We start from the raw sequence: 21,368 nt of genomic DNA, 5'->3' as shown, positions 1-21,368 counted from the left end.
CTTAATTGTATGATCGACAATCTTTATATAACCTTTATTGCAAATATTACTTCAAATCTTGTTCTGCGTACTTTAATTCATAGCATGTCACGTTCAAGTTGGACAGGAAAATTGGTGGACTCAAATGGCCCAGCCCACTTGCCCCAGAGAGGGCGACAACCAAGGCCCACCCAAAATCAAATTCGTCAATCCCTATCACTTACATTAGAGCATTTTTACTCATTTGTCATGGTAAAGGATAAGGGCAAACAATGATTGTTACTATTCACGTTAATAGTGCCTACCCTAGCAATTGTTTTTTGCTTTCCCACCCATTGCCATGGCAACTCAACGGCAATCACTCTTCATATGAGATTAATTTTATTTATACTTATGAGATTAATTTTATTTATACTTATGATATGAGAAGAAGAATTTGTATGAAGTTTTAGTGTGGAAAATAAAGAATATTGTTAGGTATTAATAAATAAATAAAATTCTATATTTTTTGGTTCAATTTTTATTACACAAAGGTAGCCGTTGGATGAAGAAAAAAAATTGCATCGGACCCCAAGAGTCGTTAGGTGGCGTACATGACTTTTTGTCCTGTTTTCGCAGGCATGATGCGCGCCTACCTTGTGGCACAGGCGGCAATGTTAAAAAAATTAAATTTGTTCTCTAACGCCAAGATTTGATGTCAGTGCTGGTGTCAGCACCTTCACGCAGCAGCTCAGGCTGATTTTGCCTTGGGCTTCCTCAATCTTAGTGGACCCCACCATCTGTCTAGGCTGGAAATGCTTGGTGGGATGGGTTTTGCCAACCCAGAAGGCCTTTTGCCATGGAAAAACCCACCGGTGGTAGTGCTATTAGACCAACTCTTTCCAACCCAAGGTCTTATAACCAAATATATTTAGCATGGAGGCTATAATGAAGGGTAAAAGTGAGGGATTATATTGATGGATTCCTTAATAGCTGTCCGATTTATTAGACTAAACCCCCTCATTTTTGTAACCCCTCAACATAGCCTCTCATTATAGAAGCTAGATTTAGTGTTACTTTTGTTACCCTCTTGAGTTTGGTGCTTTAGATGTCTAATGAAGTTGTTTTTTGATTAAAAAGAATAAATCAATGGCTCAAATTTAAATCCAATGATCAAAATAATAAAATAAAATATTTTACCCCAAACTATATAAATATGCATGTATTTATAAAATAATCAACCAAAAATCCATTTCCATCTTTTTTTTTTATTTTAAAATTTTACACAAGCAATATTAAGGGGATGTCAATATTTCCCATGGGTTAGGTTTTCGTGGTGCTTGCGAATTGGTTGAGTATGAAGGATAAAAATTGGGCATGAGTACGAATTTGCGAAATTTTTCTGATATGGTGTTCGAGGAGAGGCGATGAGGCTATTTTATTAATGTGCCCATATCTTCCCTGTTTGGGCATATATGTGTGTATGTTGTCTTAGTAGATCCAATTTGTTTGGAATCATAGTTTTTCATTTAGATTTATACTATTAATGTTATAGTTTTTTTGTAGGTATTAATTTGGCTAAGTAATTCTTATTTGATATTAATGAAAATAGAATTGATTTACACTAGATTCTTAACACTTCTTTCTTGTTTAACAAAGTTTAAAAAAAAAAAAATGATATTTCTGTAATAGGGTGGGTCGGGAAACCGATCCCCAACAAATGAGAGAATTGGGAATCTGCGATTTGAATATTGCGTGTGGGGATGGAGACGGGGATGAGGGAAAGGCAAACCCAACCCCAATTCACCACATTACCATCCCTAGTGATATTGAGAAAGTTAAGATTTTGAACACGCATGGATAACTCCTCTGAACTACTTGAGTCACAAGTTCCTTTTCATTCACTTCTTTCGACTTCATATTTTGTTGCTGTACTCGTTTTATGACTTGACCCGTTTTTATGCAATAAATTTAATTTTTTAAGATAATAATTTTTAGGTTAAAATTTTTGGAAAATAAATTACAATGAAAAAATAACTTACTTTTATTTTTATTTTTATTTTTTCCAAAATGAAAAATATCTTCTTTGTTCACCCAATTACGGCCTCAAAATTGCATCGTTAAAAAACTACACCGCAGTGAAATTTGTTCCAAACTACATACACCAGAACGTAATTTCGCCTTTTCTTAAGCTTGAGAGGGTGCCCGGAAGAAAGGTTTGGGTGTATGTAGAAACGTAACCCCCCCTTCTTGCGGCATTGTGCAGTCAGTCAGTGTGTGGAATTTCGGACCCAAGACTCTCCCGGGTTTTTCTTTATTTCCCGTTTCAAAAGGCAGAATGTAAGGTGCTCTCAGCCGTTGGATGAGACGTTTCCTCAAGATGCGCGTTGAATTCCAACGACTTTTAACGCCCTTCAATTTTGCAACTGCCTCTTGACATTGTCTGCTCTTCTCAAAGGGACAAGTCTTACCCAGAAACAAAGCCTCAAAGCCGAGTTCAAGGAAGCAAGCGCCCTGGTTTCGATTTCTTATACGGTTATTCATTAAATTTTTCATTTTTTCACTTTTTTTTTTCGATTTATATTTTTGTGTTTACGAAAACCCAATAGTTTTATAACTCTGTGTTTCTGTATTTGTTGCAGAGTTGTTGCATTTTCTTCTTTCCCAACATGGCAGGAAGAAAGTGAGGTGATGTTAAATTTGATTGGATTTGTTGCATGAACAATGTGTTTTGATCTTGTTTGTGACCTTGTTTGGATTTAAAAACCAAATGTTAATTGTGTAGAAAACGTACGGCATCTTGGGTATTGTTTTTGTAATTTTTTTCCCTTAATTAAGTAAATATGGTAAGATGGACATGAGAAGGAGAAGAGAGTGATAAGTGATGTGAAGGAGAAAGGAGGAAGAACACACAACTTTATGATGGTTTTCAAGATCAACAAGAAAATGAAAACAGTTTTATATGGTTTTCAATTACATTGGTTTTCTTTTCGTATGTAGCAAAATTAAATTTTTTGAAGGGTAAGAGTGTGTGGTTCTCTTGTTCTGTTTTTCATACCAGGAAATCATGCTACATAAAGAATCCTTTGTTATCTTCATTTTATGCCCTTCTTCACTTATATCGTTGTAAGTTTCAGTTGGTCCACTAAGTTTTGAAATGTGTGGTATAATGGAAGTTATTTACTGCTTTTATCACCTGATTTTGTGCTGCATATGAGTTTGTGGTTAGATGTAGAGTGATTGCTAAGGACTGTAGTGTCTTATTATTAAAGACCATTGAATTGTTTTATTTTTCTTGTAAAACAGGCGCTAATTGGATCCTGATGTAAGTGTACTCCATAGAAAAAGATACATTGACATCACCATAACTAGATTGGAGAATTGGTGCTTGTGACTCGAGTGTAGAGGACAAAAGTGGCCAGAGTTTCTGATTTATTCAGCACAAGTCAGAGGTGTTATCTGTGGCCTCTTGAAACCATTGAGTGAGTAGGTTGAGTTCAAAACATAAGCAGAATGGACTTCAGTGATGGGTTTGTATCAAAAGAGCATCTGGAGCTTCACCGATCTGCTTCAGAAAGTGCAGATCCATTATCTGTGTCTCCACTGCACATTTCTCCAAGGTCTCCAAGGTCTCCAAAGTCCCCAAAAACTCCCAAGTCCCCCAAGTCTCCAAGGTCTCCAAAGATGCAGGGCAAACATGGAAAAGGAAGCCCACTCAAGCAAGATAGGCATTCACATTCTTCAGTAGATGGGCGTCCTAAAAAGGGTAAGCTACACTTATGACATCTTCTTATGGACTCTGCTTGAAGATATTTTTTGGAATAATATAATGGCTAGGAAACGGCAATAAAGAACTTTGATTTTAGGCACCATCTTTTAGTGTAAAGCTTACCACAAGTAAGGTCTGTCTTTGGACTCAAAGGCTTCTTCACAATACATATATACTATGACCAGACATGTGGTACAGTAATTCCCAAAATCCAGTAGAAAATTAATATAATTACATAACTACATAACATATTTTCCAATGAAAATTTGTTCATTTTTAGAGCTTGATTTGATAAATCCGCAGATTTAGAACTTCATTCCAGAGAATTGAACCTTCTCAAACTGTTTCTTCTCAAGAACCAAAAAGATTTGTGCCAAACTAACAGATGCCAAGAAGAGAAAAATATCTACATGTATAGTTGAAATGGTGTTAGTAGATTAAATTTAGATGGAGAAAACTTGAGGCATCTATGGTTATTTGTTGGTTGATAACAAAATGCTTCTAATGGTATAACCAATAACTTGAAGGTACTCTGAATTTTTTTTTTTACTCCAGTGGTGGTTTTCCACTCTTAATTTTATGAAGACAATCATTATGCAGGTGGTTGTGGGGGTAAAGGCACCTGGGGAGGGTTACTTGATACAGATGAAAATGACGTTCTTGACCCAAATGACCCAAACTTCAATAGCAGTGAGGTAAGTAATTGAACAATTCACCTTCATATTTAACTCTGCCTGGATCTTGATAAGAAACCAACAGATGCAATGCTCATTTTAATTGCTATATTCCATTGTAGTTTCTTTTGTTGTGTTTACCAATTATTTGTGTTGGTTGCAGGAATGTGAAAATCCAATTGCGAAAAAAGAGAGGGTCGACTTTGAGGAGTACAAAAAGAAAGCTACAATAATAGTGGAGGAATACTTTACTACTGATGACATTACCTCAACTGCAAATGAATTTAGAGAACTTGATAGACCTAACTACAGCTATTATTTTGTAAAGAAGCTTGTCTCTAAGGCTATGGATAGGCATGACAAAGAGAAAGAAATGGCTGCTGTTCTTTTATCTGCACTATATGCTGAATTCATTGATCCCCCACAAGTTTACAAAGGTTTCTGTAAACTGGTAGAATGCGCAGATGACTTGATTGTCGATATCCCAGATACAGTTGATGTTCTTGCACTGTTCATTGCCCGGGCTGTGGTTGATGACATACTTCCTCCTGCATTCCTAAAAAAAGAAATGAATTACTTACCTAAAGATTCAAAGGGTGTTGAAGTCTTGAAAAGAGCTGAGAAGGGCTACTTAGCAGCACCACTTCATGCAGAAATCATTGAGCGGCGATGGGGAGGTAGCAAAAAAAGGACCGTTGAGGATGTTAAGGCTAAGATAAACAATTTGTTGATAGAGTACGTAGTGAGTGGTGATAAGAAAGAGGCATGCAGATGCATCAAGGATTTGAAAGTTCCTTTTTTCCATCATGAAATAGTTAAACGAGCTCTTGTAATGGCAATGGAGAGGCGGCAAGCTGAAGGCCGGCTACTAGATCTGCTGAAAGAAGCTGCTGAAGAGGGTTTAATTAACTCGAGCCAAGTATCAAAAGGCTTTGGTAGGATGATTGACTATGTTGATGACTTATCACTGGACATACCAAATGCACGGGGCATTTTGCAGTCATTGATCTCTAAGGCAGCATCAGAAGGCTGGTTGTGTGCTTCATCTTTGAAGTCACTCTCTTTGGAGCCAGAAAAGCGATCATTAGAAGATAGTGTTGCCAGAATTTTCAAGACAAAGGCTCAATCTATTATTCAAGAGTACTTCTTGTCTGGGGATATCTTAGAGGTAAACAGTTGTCTAGAGTCAGAGAACAGTACTTATTCGTCTGAGCTGAATGCTATCTTTGTTAAAAGATTGATAACTCTAGCAATGGATAGGAAGAATAGGGAGAAGGAAATGGCATCAGTCTTACTGTCATCCCTGTGTTTTCCAGCTGATGATGTTGTGAATGGGTTTGTAATGCTGATAGAATCAGCAGATGACACAGCTCTGGATAATCCAGTTGTGGTTGAGGATCTTGCAATGTTTCTTGCTAGATCTGTGGTGGATGAAGTCCTAGCCCCACAACACTTGGAAGAGATTGGAAGTCAGTGCGCGGCACCAGAGTCCATTGGGAGCAAGGTTCTTAAAATGGCAAAGTCATTGCTAAAGGCTCGACTTTCTGGGGAGCGGATACTAAGGTGTTGGGGTGGTGGAGGAAGCAGCAGACCTGGATGGGCAGTTGAGGACGTTAAGGACAAGATTGGAAAGTTGCTAGAAGAGTTTGAGTCTGGAGGGGGCGTCAGAGAGGCTTGCCGGTGCATGAAGGAATTAGGCATGCCATTTTTCAATCATGAGGTTGTCAAAAAAGCTTTGGTGGCAATTATGGAAAAGAAGAATGAAAGACTTTGGATTTTGCTTGAGGAATGTTTTGGCTCTGGACTCATAACAATGAACCAAATGACAAAGGGGTTTGGGAGAGTAGCAGAGTCTCTAGAAGACTTGGCTTTGGATGTCCCTGATGTCCAGAAACAGTTTACCCGTTATGTTGAGCGAGCAAAGAATGCAGGGTGGTTGGATTCCTCATTTAGTTTCAGCAAATCAGGACACATTACAGAGAATGGCACTGGCTAACTTGTTAACTTGTATTCCAATTTGTCTGATCGTAAATGCGATGTGAGTGCATAAGCACAAACACATGTATGCAAACAAGCATATTCATAAGTGCAATACAACACACATTGTAAACTTCTGGTTACATTTTCCTTGAGCATCTTATTTAGCTCCTTTCTTCCTTTCTGCCTCGTATCAATCCACAACCGATAGATTTTCTTCTTTTTAGATGAATGAGAAATACTTTTTCAAACGGATTCCAGAATAAGCAGACCGAACTGCATGAAACTGCACAAAAACATAGCAGGTTTTCATGCACAAGAAACACAGCAGAAACTCAATAACAAGTCAATTACAAGCTGAGCAACTCCAAGCCTCACAAGCTGTCCTATTGTCAGCACTATTCTTTACATTATGAAGAGCCGGAGGCTGGAATTAGAATTCTCATTTCTTGTGTGATATGCAGAATGAATCGATCTTTCGTGAGGAATTTATTCAAATGTAGCCAGAGAATCTCTGATTAATTGTATTCATATTTCATTGAAATTATAGCTACCAGATTTAGAGACCCTCTTGGCTCCCAACATTAACAAATTCTGCTTGTTAATAGCAATATCCAGCATCATAAATCACACTTCTATTATAATAATAATAATAATAAAAGCTTTAAAGTTTTGTGAACTAGTGATTGCGGCCTCCTTCTTAATTGTTCTTCGCGTCCGATGCTTTGAGTATCATCTCAAATGCATTTTCCATGCATGACTTGAACTTTTGTGGATCGATAAGCCCCTTTTCCATTTTGAAGGCAACCCTCACCTTCCCCATGTAACTTACTATTGTCACGTCAAGGCCCTGCATGCAAGTCCATTGAGATTATGTTACGTAGGGGTAAATGCAATAAATGAATATATATATTTTTTTTTGAAGGAATAAATGTATATATATACACACACAAAAAAAGACTTACCTCAGGTGAACCTAACACCAAAAAGTATAAGCCTCTAATTCGATGATTACCCAAAGCCATTTGTTCCACAGGCCCAATCAAATTCGAGATTACCATGCTCGAGTTCTTCAATGTGCTACGAATGTATTTGGCTGCTGCCTGCACCAAATGACAAGCAACATGCTTTAAACAAAACAAAATCCTTTGTTTGGTGAACATTACAAATTCATCTAGAATTCCTAAAATGAACAGTTACCCTTTATTTTCAGTATATACAAAAGGAGGCACTACCAGAATTTTCGTCATAGTCATCGATTTTTCTTTGTTGCGTTTTATTCTTTAATACCGATCGATGTAATTATAAGGTGATGCCTAATGTAATATTTTTCTTCGCCGATGCCTATGCAGTGTTGTTTAAGACCAAATTTCTAGTAGTTAGGACAAAATTAAAGAGAGGGACTCGAACTCTTTTTACATACCTCATGGCCTCCAAATTTGTTGAGAATCTCCAAGAACCTGCTGGTGAGATAAATAGCTAAAGAGTTTCTTTTCGTGCTGATTATTTTCTGTGCATTGGAGACAAATTCAAGGGCAATATTTGAATATTCATGAGGATGATCATCTTCAGGTAAGAATAAGTTGGGTATTGGTACATGCAAGAATGTAAAATGATTGCCCCATGGCATCTTGCTGTTGGGTTTGATCATCTCCTGGATTGAAGTATAATCCCCCATCATCCTTGTGTTGAGCAACACCACTGCTGTGCCTCGTGCTTTTCTTGAACTTTTGTCAATCTCTTGCATGTATAGTCGAGTGCCAAGGAAGATCATCCCCGTAAGAACGTCGTTTATTGTCTGTTAATTACGTTGTTAGTAAGTAATTAAATACGCAAATTACATTATATAATGAATATTAGTAAGTTATTAACAACTACAAATATGGATTGGGCATATCACAAAGAAAAATTTGGGGCGATTTTTCCTTTTCACGTGTTGATTGACAGAACAATCCAATTCAAAATGTCATTTTTTTGAACTTGCAATGTAAAACAAATTAAGCGCACAAGTCTCACAATAGTTGGTATATAATTGAAAGAAACGAAATATGATAGGAAGAGATACATATATGTAAATTTGGAATGAAATATGCACACGTATATGTAGTAGCTTGTTCATTTATTGAGCTTACCACTCCAAGTTTACTCTTGATTAATTTGATTTGATCAAGAGAGAACGTCATAGTTGACACTGCAATGGGCTGAAACTCAATTCCCTTCCCAGACCTGATTGGTGTGAGATCATCTTCATCCATGGTGCTGTTTGAAATCCCCCACCAAAAATCTGACAGGGTGTTAAAGACTGATGAGCAAACTTTTGTCACCAAACTTTCACTCTTTGGCTGTGACCTTTGCCTTGAAGGAAAAGTTAGGGGAAGACGAGGATCGTCAGCTCGTTGCAGGCAAGAAAGAAGAGCACTCATGAGAGAGAAGCCATCCCCTAGGGCATGGTGGAGCTTGATGATTACATTACCGGCTGCATTGCTAGTTGGGTATTTGATGATATGAAATTCCCAAAGTGGTTTTTCTGGTGACAATCTTTCTACTGCTAGCTTTGATATGTAGTCGTCAAGATACTTGTCATATGCTTCTGGAGATAGGCTGGGTGGGAAAATAGGGATGTTTACATGGTCTTCAAGCTTCACCTCAACCCTTTTCCACCGTTTCTTCCCATTATTTTCAACCTATATTTCCAAATTAATAAATTTTATTTTTTGAAGTACACAAGAAAATTACAGGGTGGATTATATGAGGAATTACCAAACAAGAGTTTCATTATTCATAGCCACAGGATTCGGAAAATTATTAAACCAAATACACAAATATGGTGATGATGTTCCAAGTTAGCTAAGGCAACCATATTGCTTAGTGAAACACTCAAATAATTCATTTTTGTTCAAGTTCTCAGAGTTTTCCTTTCTTTATGATACTTCATGTGCATACTTGGAAATAAAAAATAAAAAATTCACAGGTGATTGGGAAATGTTATCTGAGCAAGAAATTCAGGCGATCTTTCCAACAATTCATATATTATATATGCTAAAAATAAAATTGAAAAAGCATAAATAATTCCAGTTCTTCAAGAAATTTTTGTATGTTCCGGGTACATCAGTTGATTGAGAGAAACTTTACTTTCATTTTCTTCTATATAAGAACATGTAAAATAATTAAGCAAGGATTGTTTAATATATTGATTTCAGGCTTAGAGGGGGAGAGAGAGAGAGAGAGAGAGAGAGAGAGAGAGAGAGAGAGAGAGAGAGAGAGAGCTCTAAATACCATGATAGAGGAGAAGCGGGGGCTGATTGGGAGGAAGACATTCTGAACCAAAGACATGGTTTGAGACTCATCGAATGGAATCTCAGTTTCCAAAACAGCAAGATTCGACACTGACAACACAGAGCTGGTGAAGTAGTGACCAGTAGGGCTCACTGGCTCTAGTATTTCTTCTTCCTCCAACTCCATATCTTTTCTTAATTATGTAAAAGAAAGCAGAATTGCAATTAGGGCTTACTTTCAATACTTTGTACACCTCAGATCGATATATATATATATATATATATATATAAAATCTCATTTCATCAATCAGTTATGCATTTACCGCAGAGTCACCAGCAATTCTTTCTGCTCATTATACGTGACTGTAAATTTTAATGCTTTTTTTCATCATGAGGTTGGTGACGGAATTCGGTTGCATTTCTTTCTCATATCTTAGACGTGACTATTCATCCAATGCTTCTCCTCATTAGGTGGCAAAAGCATTGGATTTGATTTCAAAGCTTTTTCTTATTGGGTTTTTTAGTTGTCATAGTTCCTCAATTTAGATTTAATTTGCATTTTCATCCTCAAGTTCGTAAAATGGTTATTGTACTCCGTTTTGTTTGCAATGTTAGTCCTGCAGTCAAATTTGTTAAATTTTATGTTAATTTTAGGGGGTAAAATTATCACTAGCCACCATTCGTACCCAAATCCACAATTTCTATTAGCACAAGAACAAAGAACAAAACACAGTTACCTTCTTTTGACTTTTTTTATCTACACCCAACAAAACATCTAAGTTAATTCCACTATTTATTTCAAAACCTTAAAATCCACTATACTTATCATAATAAATTAAAAAGTTAAATAAAAAAGTATTTCAACACAAACCTACTTCCAAATTCGACCAGCCACCTTTGTTAGGCTCCCAATCGAGTCCTTTTTCCTTTTAGTTGTAATAACACGTGTCGCTCCCTTTTGTCTTCCCCTGCCCTATACACTACTCCATCCCCAGCCACTACCCGCCCTCTCCTCACTGGCCAATAGCCATTCCCTCCATTCTCACATGCTTGTTGTGAGAGAAAATTTTCTCACAAGAATATTCGGTTGGAACGATTCCTCTTTCTTCTCCGCTGTCTTTTTCTTCCTGCAAAATAGAACATATAAGAGGACCACACCTGGGGGATGTTAACAAAGGCCCTCCGATGCCTAAATTAGTTCAAGAAATTTGTAAGAAAAACACTAGCTAACTAGGGTACGGAGATGTGTTTAAGGTGTAAACCGGGCGGCCGGAGCCTTATGTAAAAGAGAGAGAGAGAGAGAGAGAAAAGAGGTGGCTAGGGTTTGAGAGGAATTTTCTACAGAGTTTCAGTAGAGATTTCAGATGTACCTCAGCCCTTGTGCGTGACTATCCTTTTATAGTGGTTTTGGAGGCTAGGGTTTCAGAGGAATAATTTCGTAGATGAAAGGGAATTATTCCTCCCCTATTTGGAATTAATTTGATTAATCAGGGATTTGATTTATTAAGGTAAATCAAATCCCTAATTGTGGTAGGTATCAAATCAAATCCTAATTTAATTAGGTAACTCCTCATTTAATTGGGAATTGTGGTAGGAATCAAATCAATTCTCAACCTAATTAGGTAACGTTCCATTTAATTGGGTAATCCCCAATTAAATTGAGTAACTCCCAATTAGGTTGATTAATTCCCAATTAGGTCAAATAATCCCCAAATGGAAGGAGTTATTTGACCTAGGGTCTGATTTAATTCGGTTCCCACAAATGCCCCTCAGCTTCTGCATAGCGCGCGATGGTATGTAGGAGATGTAAATTATCCGTTGGGCTGTCCAGCTGTAACTGGGCTTCCTTCGTGGACCTGGGCTCCCGAGTAGATGAGGTGTTTGACTTGCCAATTTTATGAACTCCCAAGTTGGAAAGAGTTTGCGATTCCTTGTAGGTCAAGGAATTTTTATCCTTATAAATATAGGGCTCCTCCAATTTATCCTTCACATCAAAAATCCATCCCTTCAACTTCATTAATGAGAGAGAGAAAACTTTGGAGAATTTTTTCAACCCGCTTGAGTCCTTGTCCTTGTCGCATATCCAAGGTAATTAGCTTGGAAGAATTTTTTTCTTCGTGCCTCTTACTTTTGGCAGCAATGAGGTGATCCAGCATGGGTTGCAGGCATAGTCTGAAATATCAATAGTATCGACGAAATATCGAGGATATTTCGGTTTTTTCTAATCACGGATATTTCGGAACATATCCATGTACATATCGTATAAATATCGACAATATCGACGATAATATCGGAAAATATCGATGTCGATAATTTCGCTCACATTTCAGCAATATTTTGTCAAAATATCAGTGTAATGTCGCTAAAATATCGAAAATATCGATGTAAAGGAAAAAAAATAGAAAAAAAAAAGGGAAAAATGGGAGGAAAAAGCACAATGAACCCCTCCCATTTTACTCCTCCAACACCTTAACCACCATATCACTTATGTTTTTGTGATAATATGCTCAAATATTTATATTTATATGGGTGACATGTTAACAATTACATGCAAAACTATTTTGGGGATTTATCATTTGATGACTACTCTTCACAATACACTTACTCTACACATAGTGATGATGAAGTTAGTGAAAAATTTGAACCTCATAGGAACTCTATGTAGTACTAAGTCACTCATGTATCTTACCATGCAATGTATAAAGTGTAAAATATTGTAGTAAATCATTATATATAAATGATTATAGTGTGTTTAATCTTTTTTCATTAATTACTACATATTTTTTACACTCACAGTGTTTGCCCGCTTACTGTATAATCAACTTAAATCAGTTAAATCCATCATTCAATGCATTTCCTTCTAATTTTTTGTGATAAACTAATAGATAATTGACTAAATAAACATTCTCCAAAGTTTCAATAAAAATTTCCAAGTTTTTCTTACAATTTCCGTGGTTTTTATTTAATTTTTATCGATATCGATAATATCCCGATATTTCCATCGAAATTTCATGTTTTTGGACTACCGATATTTCTGATGTCATCGATATTTTAGACCTTGGTTGCAGGTTAGTGGGTCTGTGGACAAAAGTCGGAGAATTCGTGCTGGAGCATGACTTGTAAGCTCTTGATGTAGGCTGAAGCTTGGAGGGACCTGGTCTCAAAGGGAGAGCATAGAAGAACCAAGCCCAAGGCTGAAGGATGAAGGCGCTGGGCTTCGGAGCAGTGGCCTGGGGACTTGCTGGGCCTTGAGCGCGACATGGACCTGTGCCAGACAGGCGGGCCTTGCGTGTTGGAGCTAGAGAACGGGCCTAGCTGGGATGTGCACTGGGCTTCGATGGAGCTGGGCCAGGATGCGTGTTGGAGTAGTCCCTGGTCTGCGTGATGTGGGCCTTCGTGCTGGGCTGGAGGCTCGAGTTGGACTGCATGCGGTGGGCCGTTCATGCTGGGTTGCCTCTTTTTTTAAAAAAAAAATTAAAAATTCTGCTGTTGCTGCTGATTCTTGTTTTTTGTTTTATTAACTTGTGGAATTTTTTCCTTTTTGCAGCTCTTGTTGACCAACCATGTCTTCCGGGGACGGTAGCAAGGCTCCAAGCTCTCAGGTGCCTTTGTATTTGTGGGGAGGCTCCCTAGTGCACAACAAGAAGTTCGTGGCTAACTTGCACCGTGTCACGACTGAAGCTCAGTTCTAGAAGTGGCCGGCTGCTTATGCGTCTGCCATTTCAGATGATGTGCAGGTCAAGCTATTGAAGTCTCGGACTGATAACGAGCCTTTGGTGAAAAATGGTCCTGACCCTGATGATCTGCTTACCGGACAGGACGAGTGTTCTGCTAGATCTCTCTCAAAGAGAAAGGCTGCTGCCAAATCTTTAAGAGGTGAAGCTACTTCTTCACATACAAAGAATGGGTCTCCATCGAGGAAGAAGCCAAAGCTCCCTTCTGCTGAGAAGACTCAAGTGGGGTTTGCTCCATCATCACCTGCCAAGGTCAAACATCTCGTGAGTGCAGATAACACGAAGATTGGTGGTATGCGCAGTGCTCGGGGTGTTCTGCCCGAGCCTCCTGCTGACACGCTTGAAAACCATGATCTGTTTCGCGAGGCACCTTGTGTCGACCCAGTTCTGTCGAGCATCAAAGAGATGCATACATTCCTCTTCGAAGCTCGAGTCGTTTGCATCGGTTAAAAGATGGAGTTCAAAGTGGGAGGTCTGCTCATGATCCAACTGTTGAGTCACGAGCAATCAAGCGTGGAGTTGATTCAGTATCATTGACTCCTTTGAAGATGAGGTTGGCGGAGGCTAAGAAGATAAGAAAGTCGTCTGCCCAGGCTAAGGGTTCTTCTTCAGCTTCAGCTGTTGATCCCAAGGCGAACAAGTCCATCTGATAGGAACTTCATATCCGTCAGGCCAGTGATCTTGGCACTTTCTCGAGTCTTTCCTTGGAAAAAAAAAAGGGAAGCGACATTCCATCTGGTTCAAAAAGGATTGGTTTTTGCTGCTAAGACTATTCGGAACTCATCTGTTGTTGCCTCATCTTCTGCCCAGCTCAGCGAGCTGGAGAAGAAGAATGCTGAATTAGCTAGCCAGCTTCTTGCTGAGCAGGCCTGTTATGAGAAGAAGAAGTCTGATTTGAGGGCAATGATATCTGAGCTGAAAAGCTCCTTTACCGAGAAGGATTCCGAGCTCAACTTTTCTGCTGCTCATTTCGCTAGTTGAAAAGATGCCTTCTTTCGTCTTGAGCATAAGAATGCTGACATCTCCCTTAGCTATGACAAACTCAAACTCCTGGCTAGATTTCATGCCTACCACAAGTCTGCTAAAGAATCCAAGTCTGAAGCCATCATAGATGCGTGCAAGTTGGGCTACATGCATTGCGCAGATGGGACTGATCCCTTGTATGCAATTGATGACGTACACATCGAGACGCTCTGCCCCGACTCACTCCCTGTGGAAGAAAGCACTGAAGAGCAGGCAACCAGAGAGGATGAAGCAGATGTGAACACAGTAGATGAGATGATGACAGATGTCATAGAGCAGGCAGATGGAGCTGCGGAAGGCGTAGCTGATCAGGTGGATGCCAAAGAGGCTGCAGCTTAAAAGTCTCCTGCTCGCGTCTCAGAGTAGATGAAGACTCCTTTTTTGTTTCTTTTCAGCTTTTATAGTTTGCTTTCTTGTTTAGAATAACTGGTCTTATTTGACCATCTTCTTTTTGTTGAACTTGGGCGGTTGGTCTGTTTGTTATGGAAATTTTAGTTACATTTTCCAACTTCAATTTGCATATTTGACTTGTGAATTGCTTGAGTAACCAGCCTGTGTTTTGATCGCACATCCCTCTTTGGAGGTTTGTGAGTACCAGGGTCCCTCTTGAAGGACTCCGGGCGTGCTCTGCATATCCTGTATGATGGTTCCCCTTAGGAAGTTAGCAAGTACAAGGGTCCCTGTTATGGGACTCCGGGCATGTTCTGCACATCCTGTAGGATGCCTTGGTTGTCGCCCTGCGTCTCCCGAATGACGCAACTTATGGGCAACTACATGACTATCCTGCCTCCCTCAGGAAACGGATAGGAACCTGGATACCACCTTCAGAAAGCATGGAGATATTCTTTTGGGAAATTACTAGCGCGCCCTGAGTCTCCTTTAGGACGCTTTTTAGCGGGCTGCGTCTCCCGAATGAAGCTTTTAGTTGTCACCCTGCGTCTCTCTTAGGACGCTCCTTGTGGGCAACGGTGTGGCTATCTTGCCTCCCTTAGGAAACGGATAGGAACCTGGATATTTCCTACAGGAATCATGGAGACCTCCTTTTAAGAAATTCCTGGCGCACCCTGGGTCTCCCTTAGGACACTTTTTTAGCGGGCTGCGTCTCCAAACGGACGCTTCTAGTCATCGCCCGGCGTCTCCTTTAGGACGCTCTTTATGGGAAACTGTGTGACTATCCTGCCTCCTTTAGAAAATGGATAGGAACCTGGATATTTCCAGCAGGAAGCATGGAGACCTCTTTTTAAGAAACTCCTGGCGCACCCTGCGTTTCCCTTAGGACACATTTTTAGCGGGCTGCGTCTCCAAACGGATGCTTTTAGTCATCGCCCTGCGTCTCTCTTAGGATGCTCCTTATGGGCAACTGTGTGACTATCCTGCCTCAATTAGGAAATGGATAGGAACCTAGATATCTCCCTTAGGAAATTCCTGGCCCACCCTGCGTCTCCCGAAGGACGCTGCTTATGGGCAAATGTTGTGTTTCATGGGCAGATGAGACATTTTGGAATGAAAAACTGAACTTATATTGATATTCATAAGATTACAGTCATTTATTCGAAAATGGAAATAACTAGGTACAAAAACTTAGAACTTCTAGCAGCTAGGAGGAAGCACTACAGATAATACTTTCGAAAGATGGTGAGCATTCCATTATCGTGGTATTTCCTTCCCATCCATGGTGTCCAGTGTGTAGCTTCTTCTGGCCTCGGAACGGCTGATCACATAAGGGTCTTCCCAATTAGGATTCATTTTTTTTTACCATTATCTTGGTGCAGTGATGAAAGCCTTTCTTAGCACAAGGTCGCCTAGTTGAAACTGTCTGACCTTAGCCCTTTTGTCGTAGTAAGGCTTCAACTGCTGCTGATAGGAGGTGACCCGGATAATGGTATTCTCACGCTCGCCCTTAAATAAGTCAAGGTTGAGCCTCATCTTCTCGGAGTTCTGATCAACATTGCCCACCTCTAGACTTATGGAGGGGACAGTGATGTGAGGTGGTATGATTGCTTCTATTCCATAGGCGAGGGAGAATGGGGTTTCGTCAATCGATCTTCGCTTGGTGGTGCGATAAGCCCATAATACTTTGGGGAGTTCATCCACCCATTTCCCACTGGGCCTTCCAGCCTTTTCTTCAAGCTGTCCAATATGACTTTGTTGGATGCCTCGGTTTGTCCATTTCCTTGTGGATACCTCGGGGTGGACAAGTGTTGTTTGATCTTGTATTTCGCAAAAAAGGCGGTGATCTGCTTGCCAATGAACTGTAAGCCATTGTCGGTAACCAGCGACTGTGGGCAGCCAAACCAGCATATGATGTTTCTCCAGATGAATCGCTCCACATTGACTTCTTTAGTAGAGGATAGAGCTTCGGCCTCGATCCATTTAGTACAGTAGTCGCTGGCGACGATCATCATTTCTTTCTTGGCGGGCGCTAATGGCAAGGGACCCACTAGGTCGATGGCCCATTACATGAACGGCCATGGACTGTTTTGCATATGGTAGACTTCGGCATGCAGGTTAGGGATCGGCTTGTATCTGACAGCGATCACATTTCTTGACATATTCAGCAGAGTCGTGACTCATGGTAGGCCATAAGTAGCCTATGTTTAGAGCATTCTGGGTGAGTGACCTGCCCCCAGAGTGGTTGCCATACTCGCCGTTATGACTTTTGCTGAGAACCTCAAGTGTTTGAGGGTACTTTATGCAGGTGAGATGAAGGCCAGAGTATGATTTGCGGATAAGCTTGTTGCCGTGCATGTAGTATCTTGTGGCCTTCTGCTGGACCTTTCTAGCTTCGCTGGCAGGTTTCCATTCATCAAATAGTCGATGATAGGGTCTTGCCAGCTGGGGTCCTCGTCAATCTGCATGGTATCGATCGACTATATTTCTTCAATGCTTAGTCGGTCAAGGTGTTCGATCGAGATGGAGCGTCTGAACTGGGTATCCAGCGCTGACCCTAGGCATGCCAGTGCGTCTGCATGTACGTTCTCTGCCCGGGACACTTGTTGGATGGTGAAGGTGGGAAATGCCTTCAACAGCTCTTGGACTTTGTCAAGGTACAAGATCATTCTTGGGTGCTTCGCCATGTATTCACCTGAGGCTTGATTCGTGATCAACTGTGAGTTTGAGTAGATTGCTAGCTTTTTGATTGCGAGCTCCTTTGCCAAGCGTAGGCCGGCGAGCAATGCCTCTTATTCTGCCTCGTTGTTCGAGGCCGAGAAGTCAAGCGTAATAACTTGCTCCAACAGGGTGGTGATGGCGACCCCTGCTCCAGCACGTTTTTGGTTCGACGCTCCGTCTACGCGCAAGTGCCACATGTCTCTGGGTTGGCTAGGTTCTGCAGAGGTCCCGTCTGCTTTTGAACTTTCCTTCTTTTGGTTGACCAACTTCTCTTCTTCGGCTGATGGGGTGAATTCTGCGACGAAGTCTGCTAAAGCTTGGGCTTTTATTGCAGTTTTTGACCGGTAGAGGATGTCATATTGGCTTAGCTCTATATCCCACTGTTGCATCTACCCAAGTGTAAGTAGTCACACGTAGTAATAATCTTGGAAGTCCAAGTATCATATCCTCAAGGAGCATGTAGGCAAATATCTGCACACAAAGAAATAATTAAACGTACCACAATAAAAGTGACAAGCAAAATGGAAAAGTAATTTGATTTGATTGTTGTGGAAATTGAGTTTAAAAATGAAATATCAATAATGGAAATGCTAAGGCATCAAGGTTCAATTCTTTAAACAAAATATGTTTCATGCTCTTTAATCCAAATTATAACTCGATTAAAATCATCATTGAGAAACTTTAACCGGAAGATAAAGAAATTAAAACCAATTTAATTTTTCAATGTTATCTTTTATTAATGATTGTTCAGAAAATGGAATTGCTTAATATCTACTCTTTTAATTTAAAAGCATGCTAAGTCAGTTCTTAACAATGAGAAAAATATAATTGAACTCATGAAAAGATAATAGCACTTAACATCAATCAAAATAAAAGGATATGAAAATATTGAACAACCAAAAATAAAAGAATTTAGCAATTCATACCGTATATTGGATTAAAGAACAATTCACAAACTTACTCAAAGAACATTCCCTTTAGCCTTAGCTAGAGTTCTAGCAACTCATTACAAAGGAAAACATAAACTAAATTTTGAATGAAATGGATAAAAAGATCTGTCGTAGGGGTGCCCTTGCCAAATAAGTTGATGGGTGATTTATAGTAGTCAATGAGGTGAGTGGGAAGTTAATACATTCGTGGTGGGTAATGAAGGGTTTAAGTGAGGGATTAATTGGATTAAACATGTGTTGATGGTGGAGAGTTAGTGGAAAAGAAATAACGGTGAGGTAGGTGGGCGTTAAATGGCTATGAATGACATGAAATAGGCTTTTTAGCTTCAACGTTTTTGTCTTCTCTTCTCCCTCTTTACTTCTCTTTACAATCACAATAATGACAGGACCCGACCCAATTTCCACTTTGGAATTCGAGCCAAGTCCTGTGCGTGTCCGACACCTGGCAATGTCGGGCACAAATGACCTTTTTACCCTTCTTGTCTCAAATTCTTTTTAACTTCCCTTAGACTTCTGCCGAAATTTCAGCAGAGTCTCCCCTGTATTTTGACTAATCCCAAAAATTTCCACCTGTTAAACAACCCATAAATTCACACCAACTGCCAGAATATTCCAAATAACAGATCTCCACTCCAGTTTTCCAACTTCAACTATATATATCAGAGCATTTTCTAAGTTTCAGGGTTTCAACTACAAAACTTTACCTTACGTGGTGATGCGGAAGCTTTGAATGGCCCGGTGGTGGATCCCGCGTATTTCTATGGCCTGGGGGCGAAAAACAGGTTGAAAATGTGAGTGGACCAAACATAAGATTCTTGAAAACAGTTAAAATCATAATAACCCCCATAGTAAAAATAACTTGATAAGTAAGGCTAAAGTTCACCTGCGTTAAGTATAAGGTATTCATCCGAATATATATATAATCGTATGTATATAGATTCGTGAAACTGAACAATTATATAAAGATATAAAATGCGCGAATAACAAAGAAACTGGTTAGAAATAGTTGAAAATCATAACTGGTGAAATCAGGGAACTATGATCAGCCTGATCCGCTGGCAGATCCTCGATGACACCAAGTCAGTTCGAGTCGCTCTGGCAGGATGCAGGGGACCATAGTCAGCCTGATCCGCAATCCTGGCAGGTCTCGGGGACACAGAGTCAGCCGAGCCGCAATCCTGGCAGGTCTCGGGACACCAAGTCTGCCGGGCCGCAAATCCTGGCACTCACGGTCCGAGCGTCCCCGTAACTCGTGAGGCAAAGTCAAATGCACTAACATAAACTGAAATCGGACTGGATGTCCTTAGACATTGGTCCAACTATGGGTAATCACCAAAGAAAATGGGTACGAGGTGGTTTTAAAATAAATTCCTTTAGAAAAATCTGATTAATAACTGAAATCTCAAATTGTGCTGCTATTTCATCTGCCATAAACCTCAAACTCTGTTTTCTATAACTCTTTAGCATGTGTAAGTAAGCAGCACAAAACTATGGAATTATTACTGTGCTAATCATGATCGGAACCATAATAAAACTTACTCAAGATCAAATAAAGAAATTTATTCAAATAAACTCATTTATAAAAACTCATTTATATAAAATCAATATAAAATCACTTATAAAATCTTATTTATGGAAAACCTCTATATAACTCATTTATATAAAATAATTCATGAAAGAAAGTCCACTCACAGATGGTCCAAGCTACTTTGACCCTTCGAAGGTCTCTTTTGCAATCCTGTCGGGCTCCTGGTGCCTGATTACCCATAAAGATTAAATTAATAAACTACTGAATAAAAAGAATTTCAACTAAACACCCTGCCCCCGGCTCCTAGAAATACGTGTACTCGTTTCAGATTACTCCTATGCCCACCTTAGCTTTTTAGACAGTTAAACTGGCCTTAAGAGACCCGAAACCTTAATAAGCGATAAGCTGCCAGATCGGCCGATCCGGGACCCCGTGGGTCCACGGTCTCTGATGGCCAATCTGGGCTCCTCTGAAGGTTCCTTACAGAGAAGGAACCATGTTCTGCGATTTTGGTCCGAAACGGACGGTCGGATTAGCCAAAATCGCGTTATCGCTTAAAATCCAAACCCTAGCCCCAGGGTTCGCGATTCCGGAGTATCCAGGACTCCGATTCGCAATCCGTCGAATCCTACACGATCCTGACATCGTGTAGACCGACATATCCGAAATTCAGCGCGATCCGATTATTTAACGACACTGCACCCACGGATCGCGCGATATAGAAAATCCGTTCGGGGCTCAAACGGACTCCGAATTGAGATCCGCGAAATCCTACGCGCTCGTGACGACACGAGGGTCACAAAACTGCACAGAATTTCATCACTACCGTCGCCCACGCGCTCCAGCTCGCGCGGGCAGCTTTGGGTGTCCAAAGCGATTTCGGGTGGCCGAAAAATCTCGGAACCAAGACTTCAAACTCCTACCCTAGGTAAAACACCCCATTTGGAGTCACTTTTGTTCTTGGACCACCCCCAAAAAGTGACCAGAAATAGTAGTTTCGAAGGGCCGAAGTTTCGGCCAAATTTCAAGTCGAAAATCGAACTCCTTAACGCTAAAATCGATCGAAGCCCATATAAGCATCAGCTAGAACACGAACAATAGATGAGAAACCATACCTTACTCGATCGATTTGGTGGAGAAACGAAGGAGAATTTCGTGCTGGAAGTTCGGGTGGCTTCGAAGGAACCTCCGTCGGAAAACATGGTTTTCCGGCCAGCTCACAGCGGCCCCGGGGTTGAGGTCGGTCGGGTTGTGACGACGACACGGAGGCGGACCCGATGGTACCCACGGCGGAGATCGGGACGGTGTGCAGCGGCGGCTGGACGAGCTAGAAGAGAGGGGAGCCGCGAGAGGGTTTCGCGCGGGGGAG

At 40.3% G+C, this 21,368-nt stretch overlaps 2 protein-coding genes across 2 annotated transcripts; one reads left to right on the top strand and one right to left on the bottom strand.

Annotated features, from left to right (window-relative positions):
* The first annotated feature begins 2,150 nt into the window (after positions 1 to 2,150).
* On the top strand, positions 2,151 to 6,562 carry LOC117638878 (MA3 DOMAIN-CONTAINING TRANSLATION REGULATORY FACTOR 2). Its single transcript, XM_034374037.1, has 5 exons — positions 2,151 to 2,493; positions 2,601 to 2,646; positions 3,265 to 3,724; positions 4,328 to 4,422; positions 4,565 to 6,562. The coding sequence occupies exons 3-5, from the start codon at positions 3,472 to 3,474 to the stop codon at positions 6,395 to 6,397; spliced, it is 2,181 nt and encodes a 726-aa protein (XP_034229928.1). The 5' UTR covers positions 2,151 to 2,493; positions 2,601 to 2,646; positions 3,265 to 3,471; the 3' UTR covers positions 6,398 to 6,562.
* A 397-nt stretch (positions 6,563 to 6,959) lies between these two features.
* Positions 6,960 to 9,877, bottom strand: LOC117638014 (O-acyltransferase WSD1-like). The gene is made up of 5 exons (XM_034373098.1): positions 9,655 to 9,877; positions 8,511 to 9,062; positions 7,802 to 8,176; positions 7,344 to 7,481; positions 6,960 to 7,228 (listed from the first exon to the last, which is right to left on the bottom strand). Exons 1-5 carry the CDS (start codon positions 9,838 to 9,840, stop codon positions 7,079 to 7,081), a joined length of 1,401 nt encoding a protein of 466 aa, XP_034228989.1. The 5' UTR covers positions 9,841 to 9,877; the 3' UTR covers positions 6,960 to 7,078.
* Between the last annotated feature and the right edge of the window lie 11,491 nt (positions 9,878 to 21,368).

This window comes from Prunus dulcis, chromosome 8 (genome assembly GCF_902201215.1).
Source record: "Prunus dulcis chromosome 8, ALMONDv2, whole genome shotgun sequence".
Classification (NCBI taxonomy): Eukaryota; Viridiplantae; Streptophyta; class Magnoliopsida; order Rosales; family Rosaceae; genus Prunus; species Prunus dulcis.
Note: the sequence above shows the minus strand (reverse complement) of the source record. Positions and strands in the feature narration are given on the sequence as shown.